Source organism: Branchiostoma belcheri, unplaced genomic scaffold (genome assembly GCF_001625305.1).
Source record: "Branchiostoma belcheri isolate BF01 breed outbred unplaced genomic scaffold, Haploidv18h27 scaffold35, whole genome shotgun sequence".
Lineage (NCBI taxonomy): Eukaryota > Metazoa > Chordata > Leptocardii > Amphioxiformes > Branchiostomatidae > Branchiostoma > Branchiostoma belcheri.
The window spans coordinates 618,668-633,020 of record NW_017803965.1 but is presented as its reverse complement, the minus strand read 5'-3'; the positions used below and the strand labels follow the sequence as shown (position 1 = coordinate 633,020).

Genomic DNA, 14,353 nt, shown 5'->3' with positions numbered 1-14,353 from the left:
GTCAGACAGGCAGAAGGAGACATCAGACAGGGATGGTGAGACATTAGACAGGCAGAAGGAGACATCAGACAGGGATGGTGAGACGTCAGACAGGGATGGTGAGACGTCAGACAGGCAGAAGGAGACATCAGACAGGCAGAAGGAGACATCAAACAGGGATGGTAAAACATCAGGCAAGCAAGAAGAGACAACAGACAGGGATGGTGAGACATTCGACAAGCAAGAGGAGACATCAGACAGGGATAGTGAGACATTAGACAGGCAGGAGGAGACATCAGACAGGGATGGTGATACATCAGACAGGCAGGAGGAGACATCAGACAGGGATAGTGTGACATCAGACAGGCAGGAGGAGACATCAGACAGGGATGGTGAGGCATTAGACAGGCAGAAGGAGACACCAGAAAGGGATGGTGAGACATTAGACAGGCAGAAGGAGACACCGGAAAGGGATGGTGAGGCATTAGACAGGGATGGGGAGACATCAGACAGGCAGGAGGAGACATCAGACAGGGATGGTGAGGCATTAGAAAGGCAGAAGGAGACACCAGAAAGGGATGGTGAGACATTAGACAGGCAGAAGGAGACACCAGAAAGGGATGGTGAGGCATTAGACAGGGATGGTGATACATTCGACAAGCAAGAGGAGACATCAGACAGGGATAGTGAGACATCAGACAGGCAGGAGGAGACATCAGACAGGGATGGTGAGGCATTAGACAGGCAGAAGGAGACACCAGAAAGGGATGGTGAGGCATTAGACAGGGATGGTGAGACATCAGACAGGCAGGAGGAGACATCAGCAGACAAACCGGACGATACACTAGACAGTGCAGAGGGAACACCAAACACACAAGATGAAATATCAGACGAGCAGGATCAAATATTAGGCAAGCAATCTGACAGGCGAGAGGAAGATGAAGAAGGGAACGTTTCAGGACATCAGAGTGGAATCTTAGACAGGAAAGGGACAACTTTGGAAAAGAAGGACGAATTGTCACGCAATCACGGAGAACCGTCACACAAGCAAGAGGAAAGGTCAGTCAAACAAGGGGAAACGTCGGACAAGGACGAATCTTCGATCAAGCATGGTAAAATATCAGAAGAGCAGCAGGGCACTGATGGACAAAAGGACACTTACCAGGGGGAAGAGGAAACAACAGGTAGCCTGAAGAAAACGCCAGACACGCAGAAGGAAACATCCGCCCGACCAAAGGAAATATCTAACAGGAGTCCAAAGGGACCTTCAAACGAACCAAAAACAGCTTCGGAGAAGCCATACAAAGATTCCAGTGCAGAGGAAGTATCGGGGACTCAAAAGGAAACGGCTGGCACAGGGCAAGAAGTAACGGACAAGAAGGAGGGAGCGAGAGAGAAAACGTCAGACAAAGAAGAGGAGGAGGCATTACAACAAAGGATGGAAGAAAAGAGACGACTTTTTGAAGAATATGGTATATTTGATGACAGCGATGTCGATGAAGAAGATGTACTAGACGAAAATCAGTCAGACACTGAACAGGATGATGCTACCGTGGAAGGCGCCGTATCTGAGATAACTGATGATGAACCTGACCAAACAAGTGGAGAAAATGTTGCGATACAAGATGAAGAAGCCCGGAGACAGCTATTTGAAGAGTACGGCATATTTGATGACGACGATAACGTCACGACGCCTGAAAGTGACGCAGACATAGCCGATATCGTCCATCCGGATCACGGAGCATCGGCTCAGCTGCACAGTATACCAGAGGAAGAGCCTGCTCAAGATGTTGAAGAGGATATCACAATATCTCCACAGGAAACACCTTTAGACGCTCCTTCTGAAGATACGCCCGCTGCAGAAAATGGCGACAAAGTTTCCCCAGACGTCACAACTCACGGGCCGCAGCAACCAACTACACAGGACACCATGTTGGAAGAAGCTGTTAGTACCGACGATAGCGACGTGGACGAGATTTTGCGAGAGGTCGGTGCCCTACACCAAGCTCTGGAGGTCGAAGAATCACTAGCGGAATTCGATACGGCCATTGATGAAGCAGAGAAACTATCCCCGGATAAGGAGGGTCACATCGCCGGCAGTACCGCTGTACCAGGCTCTCAAAGTGACACTTTTGAAGAGTTCTACCCACAGTTTCATTACCCGATCTCTCCCTTTGCTGAAAATGCTGAGCAGGGTTTATCGTATTATCTCAGACAGCAAAGTTCCTCCGCCAGCCCACGTAATGGCGAGGGGAAGTCTGAAACAACAGGAACACCCGAAATGACGTTAGAAGCAACACCAAGTGACACCGGGCATGGTAGACCAATGGAAGAAAAAGTTGGACATGTTGACACCGGGTTTGGAACGCCGAAGGTCGACCAGCCCTCAGCTTCTGAACCTTGGCCAGGAGCAAGTGTGGTGGACACAAGGAAAGCTCAATTACCGGGCCAAACCGACGTCCACTCGTTAGGTCCAGACAGCGACAAGACGCGTGGAAGTGGTCCTGACCTGTGGGCCTCTGGGAAAGTGGGCAAAATGGGCAGAATAACAAGAAAGAAAGGGAAACAGATTACAGAAGAGCTGAGGCACAGATTCGAAGAGGATGAAACCGAAGGCCAAACAGACGAAAATGCACCTTTGGTACAAGACAAGTCATCACTGACACACGATCCTAATGTAGAATTCGCACTGCAAGAAACTGGTGGGAATAATGACATGTCTGAAACGTCGGCGTTACAACAACCAGGGGGCCCGGGAACGAGCAAGAAAGCGGAGGGCAGTACGGAGTCGACAAAGCAGCCCTCGGTGTCACAATCGAAGAGTAAAAACAATGGCAATGAAGACAAAGCAGAGGGCGGTGACCAGACAGCAACGCAAGACGTCCATCCACCGGGCCGACCCGGCAGCCGCTCAGCCGGTCCAGACGCTGACGGGACGGACGGAAGTGGACCCGAAATGTGGGCTTCTGGGAAAGTGGGCAAAATGGGCAGAATAACAAGAAAGAAAGGGAAAAGAATTTCGGAGGAGCTGAAGCACAGATTCAAAGAGTATGAAGCCGAACAACAACGGTACGAACCTTTGGCACAGCCCGATGAATTACAAAAACATGATCCTGAAGTGGACGTAACATCGCAAGGTCTTGAAGATGGCAGCGAGGAAGCGGCTGATGGAAACCGTGACATGCCTGGAACGGTACCGTCCGTCTCACAACCAGAGGGTACGAGCAGGGGAGCGGAGGGTGGTCTCGAGTGGGGAACGCAGCCATCGGTTTTACAACCAAATGATCAAAACAAAGACACTGAAGACAAACTAGATGGTGGTAACGTGTTGGCGACGCTATCGTCGACGTCACGACACAAAGACACCGTCGAAAAAGCTGAAATTGCTGATGCGTCGGCGTCACAACGAGAAGATAGCAACAAAGAAACTGAAGAAGGAGAACCTGTGGTTGGTGATGAGTCAAGAACGTTAACGCTGCCGTCGACATCACATCCAGAGGAAGAGGGTAACAGCAAAGACACCGTCTCTGAAGAAGGAGCCGTCGGTGAAGAGTCGTCAACGTCGTCGTCAGAACACCCGGAAGGTAGCGACAAGGGTAAAGAAGAGCATTCCGTGTCCGCCAGAACGTCCCTGGGTCGCCGGTCTAGCAAGGAGACTCGTCGTGAGCGTAGGAAGAAGAGCAAGGAGAGTTCAGGAGAACCCACCACCTCAGAGGAGTCCCTGGAACAGAAAACGGTCCCTCAGCGGCCTGTCCGTCCTGAACGAAAACATCTACAAGAAAAACAATCAACATTGTCGAAAGGCAAGACCAGGACCAAGTCGGAAAGGGAAGACGATGAGGTTGAAGAAAGAAAGCGCGGGAAAGACAGCTTCTCAACCACAAGTGGAGACCAGTTTTCTGACGAATATACGGGTCCGCACAAGGCTTACATGTCTCGTACGGAAAGGAAAAGACTGACTAACCAACGCAAGAAAGCGGAGCGCGACGCCAAGCGGCAAGAAGAAGCACTACACGCGGATGCTGAGACGCCTGAAGATGTCTCGCAGAATGCGCCAAGCCATTCCAACGTGGACGTCAACAAAGTCGTACCTGTTGGAGAAGATGAACAGCTGAATACCGTAGACACGACGGTTCCCGATCCCCCGATTGATGACGAAAGCGAATCGTCGGGGAGCAGTCGGACGAGACAGCGTTCCGTCAGTTCTTCGTCGCGTGACACAGAAACGTCTGGAGTCACTCCCGACCTGAGGGCGACATCCACGGCACGTAAAGAGGCAGATGCATCCAGCGGTGAAGGCAAACGTGCAACACGTCCACGCACAAGGTCTAGGCAGCGTCATAAACATGAAAAGGACAAGCCCAAGAAAGGGGGACAAAAGACTACGTCTCGTCCAACCGATGATCCTGATGGAATTAACACGGGGCGGAATTCACAAGGGGCAGCAAAGAAAGAAACTCTCGACGAAACGAGTCAGAGGAACCTGGTTCTTGGATTGGGAATACTTACTACACTACTGTTCGCTGCCTTTTTGTGGCTTCCGGCATCCGCATGGATATTAGTGCTATTATCAAAGGAACACAAAGAACAGTGATACTTTCACATCTGAATGGGCCTGAAGTAAAGATTTTCGGAAGGCCATAATGTATTCACGGCTTGTTTCACACTGAGGGCACTGAGATCCTAAGTTTAACCGGGCTAAAGTGAAAAAAAACTGATCCATTTAGATAAGATGTGACGGTATATATATAATACATGTGTCATCGCTTACGACCTAAGAGCTAGAGAAAAAGAATTTTCAAGTTAGCAATGTAGCGACAAGACGTTGATTTTTTTTTCGTTATGGAAAGAACGACTTTGTACCAGTAAGGGTGTGGGAACAAAACTGTAAAAATTCGAGTGAACTTTTAGAAGACATGACTACTGTCAATAATAAGGCGATTTTATATTAGTTCAGTGGTTTCTGGTGTTGCTGTAATCACGAAGGAATCGATTTTGAAGCTTTCTGTGTCAAATCTTAGCTATTTTGGGGGCAACTTAATATTCCCCAATATTGGGGCAACCTTTAAATGGTGTGGCTAAATGGTGTGGAATGATGCAATGCCATATACATGTATATGTTCTAGCCTAGATCACCATTGAATCATAACTAATCAGCGTGTTTTTCATTAGAAATTATCACGTATGTAGTATATATAGGATGTTTCTTTTTATTTTTCCTTTCATTACATCAAACAAGATGTTGAACTTGCTCATCAGTTACATGATTTTCGTCATCCCATGAAAGTACTGAGTATAGGCTTATATACAAACATATACAGACAAAAATGAAAATGAGCATTCAGTTGTATCATAGAGTACAAGAAAATACAACATGCATATGTCTGTGAGCTTTTTCGCTGGCGTGTCCGTTTGTATTTTAAAACTACATTCGTCTTGACCTAACATGACCTAGCCTCCTTCCCAGTTTTTGCCACGGAGAGAAGGTTTCGCGCTCCAACAAGCGCGAAACCTTCTCTCCGTGGCAAAAACTCCCTCGGCAGCAAATCGTCCCTCGCGGCCGCATATTACTCGCGTCGCTCAGAGAAAAAATAACGCTGACGCCCAACAAGACTGCGAAGGAGGCTAACATGACCGAACATATCCCCATTATAAAGAAGATTGTCTTTGCTCCATGTTTACTACTTACGGCGGATGAATATGTAGCCTTTCCCTAAACCGGGACAAACCACAACTTATAAGACCGTCATCATCCAGATCAAACACTTTTTTGCTAATGATAGTGATTCTAGGACATAACGCTACATAATGATTCACAATGACTAATTTGAAGGAAAGAGCTGAAGAGAACTTTTCTTGTAGAGAACTACTTTCATCTCGCGGAGTAGTCTAGAGACGGTGAAAAGTCAACATCAGCGTCCACAAAGCAAGATGGCGGAAGAACGTCTGAAAAAGATGGCAGGCTTGGAGTCTAGAGTCGCTACAGAGGAGGAGAAACCGGAGCCAGAAAAACCTGTGGACCGAGAGAAGGTTAGGAGCTTCCCGTTGTACTGATGTAAAACTTGGGTTGTTTCCTTTTGATACTTGTACGGAAACGTGCGGCGTTGTGTACTTGGTGGGGAGGGGGGCGACTATTTGACCTGCATGCTGCAGTGTGTGTATACATTTTGATACAAAGGAGAAATAATAATAGAAAGAAACCACGAGCAGTCATTTGCATCACACGAAGAGTTCATCTGGGAGCTGTGAATATTTCAAGCGTTGAATTAGAAAATGTAACGTTATCTACCTTAGAAACTCTGCGCACCCGGGTGCCCCCCTCCCCCACTCCTTTGTAATAATAAATTTCATTATATTCGTCCCATCAAGGAGTTTTGAATATCTTTATTTGTAAGCTCCTTAGTCCCATATATAAAGACTTGGACCTTTTCTTCCATGTTTGCTGTACTGAAACAGCTTTACTGCTTAACTCGCATCCAACAGAGAAATTTTTGGCTTGTCTCTGTTAGTGTGCGTCTGTCAGTGTGTGTAATTTCTGTGCACGTGTCTGCCTTTTGATTTCTTAAGAAGTAACACATAATTATACATCACAATTTTCTTGTTTCTATGCAGACTTGTCCGCTGTTGCTCCGTGTGTTCTGCAACCAAAACAGGTTCCACAGGTATGAAAACATAACTTGTGAATATGCTGCGTAGCTCCAAACAGAGGTTTGGGTTTGGGGGTATTTTGGGCATGTTTTTAGGCCTTTAGGATTTTTTTTTCATCCCAACCCAACAGATTGGGATGAAAAAATTCCAGTGCAAAAAAGAAACCCTGATAAATTGTAAGGTTTGGCATGTTTTTACTAAAAACATGCCAAAAGTACCCCCAAACCCAAACCTCTGCTTGGAGAGTACTAGTATGTGTACTCTAGTTATTTTGTACAGTCAAACTTGCCTAAGATGACCACCCAGGGGACCAAGCAAAAGTTGCCTTCTTGGACAATAAGTATGGAACAAGACTAGACATAACGCAAGGTTACCAGTTTACGGTCGAATTATGGAAAATTCCATTTTTTGTGAAAACACATGGGCAGAACGTTTTTTGTGCCGTGCCAGCTTTTATTTATTTAGTAGTTAACAGTGGAGAATTGCTCTAGGGTGACCAATTAACGGTCACTTGGACCTTTGTCCTTGTATGCTCTACGTATAAGCGCACATAAACAAACACTTTCTGCAAAAAAATACCGAAGTGGTCAACAACAAACCACGGTAAAATGTCAGTGTGTAGCCCACTGTCGCATGCAGTAGCGCTGTGGTGCTAAATGAGGCTGGACCTGCATTTTTCCCTTAGTAGAACGTGACATAATGGCCCAAGATGTTCCATTAAACCGTTGCAATAGATAACAAGCGTCTGTGCCCCTCCAGACACAATGGAACGTCGTGAAAACCCGAGCAAACTTTTCGCTACGGTCGCAGGAAGCCATTTTGGCATTTTTGCATAAATTAATGTGCAACAGCGCCACAGTGCGACTTTTACGTACCTTTCTGCAGTTTAAAACCGTGACGTCACCTGATGCAACGATGATGATGATCAAAATGGCATTCGAAAAAACGCTAGTCGGCGAGAACTGCCACTGTACTTTTGCTTGTTTATTTCAAGGTGTTTGAAAGTTTCATACCTCACAACACCATGGATCATTGAGATAAGAAAGCCAGGTTTGATGCCAGCTATCGTTACAATTTCCTAGCATTCTTGGGATTTAAAAGAATCGACGAAATGTTGAGTATTGTATTATGTGAAAAACACAACATGCATCCAAGGCCATGTTACCTTGCTGTCCTGTCATATCGGAAGATACTCTGCTGTGTCGCTGAATGCAAACTTATTCCCATCCAGTGAATAAATAAAAGACACATATAAGGATCATATTCATGTTATTCTTTGTTGCTCACGACCGTTGATTTTTGGCTGGTACACCTCGAAGCGTGGCCGTGTCACTAACTGACCGTAAACTGGTCCTGCACGTAAACTGGTAACCTTGCGTTAGAACAAGAAAAGCACAGAAAAATATCCATCCATTTTACAATAGAATGCCCACTAATTATTTTATTTAGTAATACTGTAATAGGCAAACTGGGGTCTCCCATGAAATTAGGCCTATGTATCCAATGGCTGAAATTACAAAAGCACTTCGGGCACCTCAAATACTCAAAAGTAAAAAAGCCGTGTTTTTGTACCAGCATGAGGTGGTGTTCTAGATGTGCAGTACAGGTATAAAACCATGGATTAAATTGTTGTGAAACATAATCCATGAGATGTTCAGTGCTCACATTGTATAATTCCATTCTAGGCCAGAGGAATTTGCAAGAGGGAATGTGCCATCCAACGAGCTTCAAATCTACACCTGGTAAAATGATTTGTTTTATATATATATATATTACAATGGTTTATTTCAAATGCAATAATTTACCAAAACACAGTTGCCACCTCGCAGCGGAAGCTGAATTATGTGTAACTGTTTTCAAGAGTAAGTTCGAGCAACTCGATAATGTCTGATTGAATGAAGGATAACTTTTTTTCTCCAATTACCAGTACATGTACATACGTTTTATCTGCCAGACAATCGAATGTATGAGAAAATCAGATAACAGTCATCTCAAAAGTGTAGATTAGAAAGGAGAAATACATTGTAATACTAACTTCTTGTACTTAACTTCGCTACAGGATGGACTGCACACTTAAGGAGCTGACTGGCCTGATTAAAGAAGTTAATCCCGAGGCCAGGAGGAAAGGAACATTCTTCGACTTTGCCACTGCTTATCCAGGTAAAGTACAAACCTTAAGCCTAGGAAAAAATGTTGTGTTTCCTGTTTCAGACCTGAAATATATTAGGGTCGGTAGGTAGGGATTATCTTTTTTTTTTAGACTTTGGCGATCTCTAGTGATCCGATTTATACAATACAGTTTAACAAAGTAAAACTTGCATGAGGACATGTTGGAAAACCAATTGTACAATGTTTCATCAATCAGTTGTCAGATCATCAGAAAAGGTTGATCAGCTTGAAAAATTTATGTCTGTAGAAGGAGTCCACACAAAAAAAGGCTATGGTCAGCATTTTTGCTAGGGTCGGCAGGGAAACCCATTTTTTTTTCCTAGGCCTTACTGCTGAGTTCAAAAGGTCTGAGCTGCGATGTAAAATGGTTAGACTCTGAGTCTCCAAAAGCTTCTACTGTCAATTACTTGTAGATAATTAGTTTAGCTCTTTTCTTTCCAAACTGTGTACAGTCTGTATACTGTAATTGGCTCCTTAAAAGGTCAAAGGGATATCATTACTGTATCTTCTAGAATGCACCTATCCTGCAGTATTACTACACTGGAATATTTTTTGTACATTTTTATTTTGTAGACTCAACTGTCCTGCTTTATGTATGTGATGTATCTCCTTGTTCTTGTGACACTGTGTAGTAAAATTAGTAATAGCATCAGGCATTTGCCTGTATGAATTTCAATTACATAGTGTGAACCTACTTTGCTATCTCTTCAGATTTGAGACGTGGAGGCTACCGTCTTAAGGAGATCGGCAGCACCTGCTCGGGTCGGAAAGGAGCGGACGACAATAAGACGCTGGGGTCTCAGAAGTTCCAGATAGGAGACTACATCGACATAGCCATCACACCAGCCAGGCCTGGGGGACCACGGGGAGCACGGCCTTACTGAGGAACTTATGACCTGCTGTCAGTCAGCTCAAACTGTGTTCCAACACAACAAACTGTCACTGTGAACTCACAGATTTCTATACAGTAGGGCTCTCTCATCTCAGCTATCCCTTAGTCAAATAATGGTGAAGAGTGAAGGTACTGCAGCTACTAGCTTCGTACACAATCAGGCTACTAACTGTGATCTGATGTATCTGTATAGCCGGTATAACCGCCTTTCGGCGTAACACACCAGCTTCTGTATCTGTATAGCTGGTATAACTGCCTTTCGGCGTAACACACCAGCTTCTGTATCTGTATAGCCGGTATAACCGCCTTTTGGCGTAACACACCAGCTTCTGTATCTGTATAGCCGGTATAACCGCCTTTTGGCGTAAAGCACCAGCTTAATATAATGTGAACTTACAGATGTCGGTACAACAGGGCTCTTTCATCTCATCTATCAATTAGTCCAGAGATAACCTGACAAGCAGTTTTTTCCCACCTTTTTTGATTTTCTGTTTCCTTTCTTGTGGTTGGGAGGTGTTCTTGTGGACCTATGCTTTGTATGACTCTGTTTTGTACTTCCTTATTTGAGATGTGGTCTCAGTAGGACTAACTCAAGTATGCAGTCATCTTTAGGATAAAGAATTGTCTACTCTGAATACTTGAAGTCCATTCTGAAACCTGTTTTGGTACAGTGATTTTTTGGTAGCCTCTGCTGTAGATGGCTTCCCACTATGTATCAAAATTCCGAAGAAAACTGTTTAGGGGTCCAAAATTTGGTTTGCTGATATTTTGTTCTGTTGGGACAAGATTGAGTTTCGCAGCGGCAGGATTTTATAGTTTTTTTATTGATCCACGTGGAAACATTGATACCTAATGTGAACCTAATCACACATCTTTTTGCCGGCTTATTTTACAGAAAAGACAAAAATGTGTAGTATTTGTACATGAAGTATAGAGGAATTAGATTGAATGGATGACCTCTTAGCGTACTTTGATGTTTGCCTATTAAGAAAATATGTACGTGCTCTTGAGTAATCAGTTGATTGTTTACCTATGAAAATGGTGTAAAATTGTGTTGTTTTAACAGTCCTTAACTGTTGTACATCTCTACTAGAAGAGACATCTCCTAAGTTAAAGATGGGACTCCTGATTTCAGAAAATGGGTTTTAGTACCAGGTAAAGCTCTGATTTTAGCTCTATCTTAATGTTGTTGCCTTGAAATGTCATACATTTTCACATGCCTTCAGTCTTGGAAGAAAGGCAACTAGTACTAGTGAAGTTGTTCCATACACTGTTTTATTTCAAGATAGCTCATTCATGATGAAGTATCGGAAATAAAAGGAAAGTTTAGTGTAGTAACAAGCCTTCAAAGTGGTGCTAGTACTTCCACACACATTGTCTAAAGACAACCTGTGCAACTGACCTCAGTTAGAATACACAAATTTACAACAGGTTTCTACCACACCCCTACAAATTGGACACACATTTCATATGAAATCAAAGATTCATAGATGATCCTAGTATATGAGAAAGGAAAGTACATATATGTTGATTTTGCTGACTACACGTGTATTGTTGCTCTTCTAGTAGTCCTGTACACACTTGTATGAGTGGGAAGTATTCAGTTGATCCATTCACCTAAGCATGATCACTTGTATTACATTGAAACACAAAACCACAATCTTATATTATTAAGCTAGATGTATGTGGACGTTGCTGCCCAATGGAGTAAATAGCAGTTTGGCCACATTGATTTAATTCTTTGGATGGCATCCGCGCATGCATTGATTTTCACCTGCCCTCCAAAAAAAATCACCTTTTAGGCTCTGGCCTGGGTGCCATCCTCCGTAGTCCATGGTAGGAGCCAACGGTAACTATGTAGGATGGCACACAGGCTGCAGAAGCTCCATAAAAGTCAGTACTGTGCCGACACAAATGCCGCGAAAGTTCAGTATGTGCCGGCTTGTAAAAGTCGCTATGTACTACCACAAATTCATACCAGCTTTGTATTCCTGTACATTGTTTGGCAACATTTTTTTTACTGGATTTTTTTTTTAATTCTCCTGTGGACACTAGTTTGATGGATTTGGGGGCCTTCAGAGAATGTCATCCCACAACAGTGATAACAACTAATAACTGAAATAATATCCACCTGAAAAAAACAAAACCTCTAGCTAAAATTGTTTACCCTTTGCAAGTAACTATAAGACTAAAATGCATTTCTGTGCATAACATAAAACCAGATAGTGAAGGGAAATATGGGCGCTTTGCTGCCCAGGTGAGCAGATAGCAGTTTACAACCATGGAGGTGTCCTTCTAACTCCATGTTACAACAAGGTACAGACCACACAGGTGAGCTCCCAGCCGCTGATGTAGGGACCACAGGGAAGAGAGCCGCACTTCGCCTCCACCAGTTTCAGCACTGCCCCGTTTACATCAGCAGACGATCCTGGCCTGAGTTGGGGAGCTCCGTCCACACAGATGAAGTTCTTGTTGCTCGGGTGGTCGTGATAATCCGACATCAGGTAGCCGCTGTACTCCTTACTCCACCCCTGAGGACAGGACAGGCGGGCGGGGATCATGACGTGTGCTGACCGACCGGACACGAGACACACCGAGCAGGGGACGTCGTAGTTATGAGGGTTGGTGACGTACCCCATGTTGTCTGTGGAGAAGTACCCAGCACCGACGCTGTACTCAGTCCCGGCCCGTACATGTAGCTCCCGTGCTGAATACCATCCACTGGGTTGTTCCACTCCACTCCTTCCAGGGGCAGGCACTGGTAGTCACTTCCCCCTCCCCGATTGTTGTAATATCCACTTCCCACAACACCTGTGAAAACGCAGGGTGAGTTTCTGAAACATTATTGATAGCTTCTACCATGCTTTGGGAGGCAGCCGAAAAGAGTAAAAATTGGCCACATAGATGCCAGGGAAGTTGGTCCGGTTTACCGCACTCCCCTGGCATGTTATCTGTCTATTTGGCCAATTTCTCCTCTTTCCAGCCACTTCTGAAGCCTGGTAGAGGCTACCGTTTGCCGCACTTCCCTGACTTATCTATTTTGGTTAATCTCTAATCTTTCCAGTCGCCTCCCAAAGCCTGGTAGAGGCTACAAGTTGCTGCACCCCCTAGCTTGTTATTTGCCTATTTAGCCAATTTCTACTCTTTCCAGTCGCCTCCCAAAGCCTGGTAGAGGCTACACTATCGATTGATCCAAAAGAACTTTAAGAAGCTGTTTCCAGCAGCGTGAATTAAATACAATGTAATGGGTGAGCTTGATTGTTGTGAGGATTAAGATATAAAACGATGTTTTATAGTAATCTTCAGTTCGACCTACCGGAGTAGATAGTCTTGGCGTTTTCACCACAGTCGTCTCTTCCCCACCGCACGTACACGTCCCCGATGGACGGCGTCAGGTCGGCCCGTCTCCGCTCTCTGTGCGCCCCGCCCGTAGCAGTGTCGTTCTCTCGGTCCTCCGTACCAGGTAAGGCGGTCCGTGCAGAAAGGGTGATCTGTTGCAATACGTAAAGGAATTACATGTAGTATGAACGTCTGAAGAAGGTAGACAAATCCTCATGGCGCCATCTCCCCAACTCAATGATCAATGATATGTGGCGTCCATTGTTTTCGTTTTCCCACGGCTGCTTGGTTTGGGGTTTTGTTTCTTGCGAACTTGGCCTTGTGAGTTTTTCAGTTATGGGTTCGAATTCCTAGCATGCCCCAATGTGGTGACCGTGTTTTGCAAGTGAGTTCTTCCGTTTTTGACGTTCTCTCTGATGGGAAATAAAACCAGAGGTCCCGTGTTGGAGGAGAGCCCCACTAATTGTACATTTATGGCCCACTAATTGATAAAAACAGGGGTCCTTGGTGTGAGTGTTGCGATTTAAGTTATCACTCTGGTCTTACACACCTTTTTTTTTAATTATTGTCACACTGAAACGGTCAAGTCGTAATAAAAGATTAAAATAGAAAAGCTTTTTTTCTTGTCCGACTGAAAATGTCCAGGCGGATCCTTACCATGAGTTTCCTGAGCTCGGTCACCTCCAGCTGCAGGTCTGACATGGTGACGTAGACCAGCGGCATGAGGACGGCGCACACCAGCACCCCGCCCAGACAGCCTCCCGCCAGGAGCACCAGTCCCGTCCGCCGCCCGCCCTGCCTCTTGTACGGCCTGGTCAGGCCCACACCAGCCAGGGGAGGGGCGAAACCTGAAGAGAAATGAAGGAAAGCGCGGTGAAGTTCCTTTTGGTACAACCAGTATCAGGAGAAAGTAAAACATTCTTGACAAGAAGTTGCTACTTTATCACAAATCGGTAAGAAGATAAGGCTTTCTTACCCTCAACGGGTAAGAAGTTAACTCACCTGGGTCCGTAACAAGTTTCTCCGAAGACATTCTATCCGATACACGACGGCACAAAACTTAACTTTGGTTTGGTTTGCAGGAGCAAGGAGGTTAAAAATCCTTCTTGGGAGGAGGAAATAGAGAAATGGCGCAATCCAACAGGTGGCCAAATTGAATTGTCCAGACGCAAAGAAGCGATGGAAGTAACCACTCGCTTGGGGACTCTCGATAAAAATGTAGTGAAGCTTGTATACGTCTATGCTAAAATGTTTCATGGTATCTGAAGGCGTCGTCAATAAAAAAGTTCTCGCATGCCATCATATTTCCCATTCAAAGACGTCATA

At 44.9% G+C, this 14,353-nt stretch overlaps 2 protein-coding genes and 1 pseudogene across 2 annotated transcripts in view; 2 read left to right on the top strand and 1 right to left on the bottom strand.

Annotated features, from left to right (window-relative positions):
* Positions 1 to 4,672, top strand: part of LOC109475855 (A-kinase anchor protein 12-like) — an 11,798-nt gene extending 7,126 nt beyond the window's left edge. Inside the window, exons 6-7 of the mRNA XM_019776659.1 lie at positions 22 to 798; positions 1,381 to 4,672. Of these exons, the coding sequence (XP_019632218.1) occupies positions 22 to 798; positions 1,381 to 4,573 (3,970 nt within the window). The 3' untranslated portion in view covers positions 4,574 to 4,672. The remainder of the gene's footprint in view (positions 1 to 21; positions 799 to 1,380) is intronic.
* Positions 4,673 to 5,858: 1,186 nt separating this feature from the next.
* On the top strand, positions 5,859 to 9,957 carry LOC109475874 (histone deacetylase complex subunit SAP18-like). Its single transcript, XM_019776682.1, has 5 exons — positions 5,859 to 6,009; positions 6,592 to 6,641; positions 8,313 to 8,369; positions 8,687 to 8,787; positions 9,508 to 9,957. Exons 1-5 carry the CDS (start codon positions 5,911 to 5,913, stop codon positions 9,678 to 9,680), a joined length of 480 nt encoding a protein of 159 aa, XP_019632241.1. The 5' UTR covers positions 5,859 to 5,910; the 3' UTR covers positions 9,681 to 9,957.
* Positions 9,958 to 11,994: 2,037 nt separating this feature from the next.
* Positions 11,995 to 14,060, bottom strand: LOC109475757 (annotated as a pseudogene).
* Between the last annotated feature and the right edge of the window lie 293 nt (positions 14,061 to 14,353).

Excerpts from the sequence above, each read along its gene's own strand:
- LOC109475874 (XM_019776682.1), top strand. The coding sequence starts at position 5,911 with ATGGCGGAAGAACGTCTGAAAAAGATGGCAGGCTTGGAGTCTAGAGTC. Across the intron at positions 6,010-6,591 it reads AACCTGTGGACCGAGAGAAG|ACTTGTCCGCTGTTGCTCCG; the intron begins GTTAGGAGCTTC and ends GTTTCTATGCAG. Across the intron at positions 8,788-9,507 it reads CTTTGCCACTGCTTATCCAG|ATTTGAGACGTGGAGGCTAC; the intron begins GTAAAGTACAAA and ends CTATCTCTTCAG.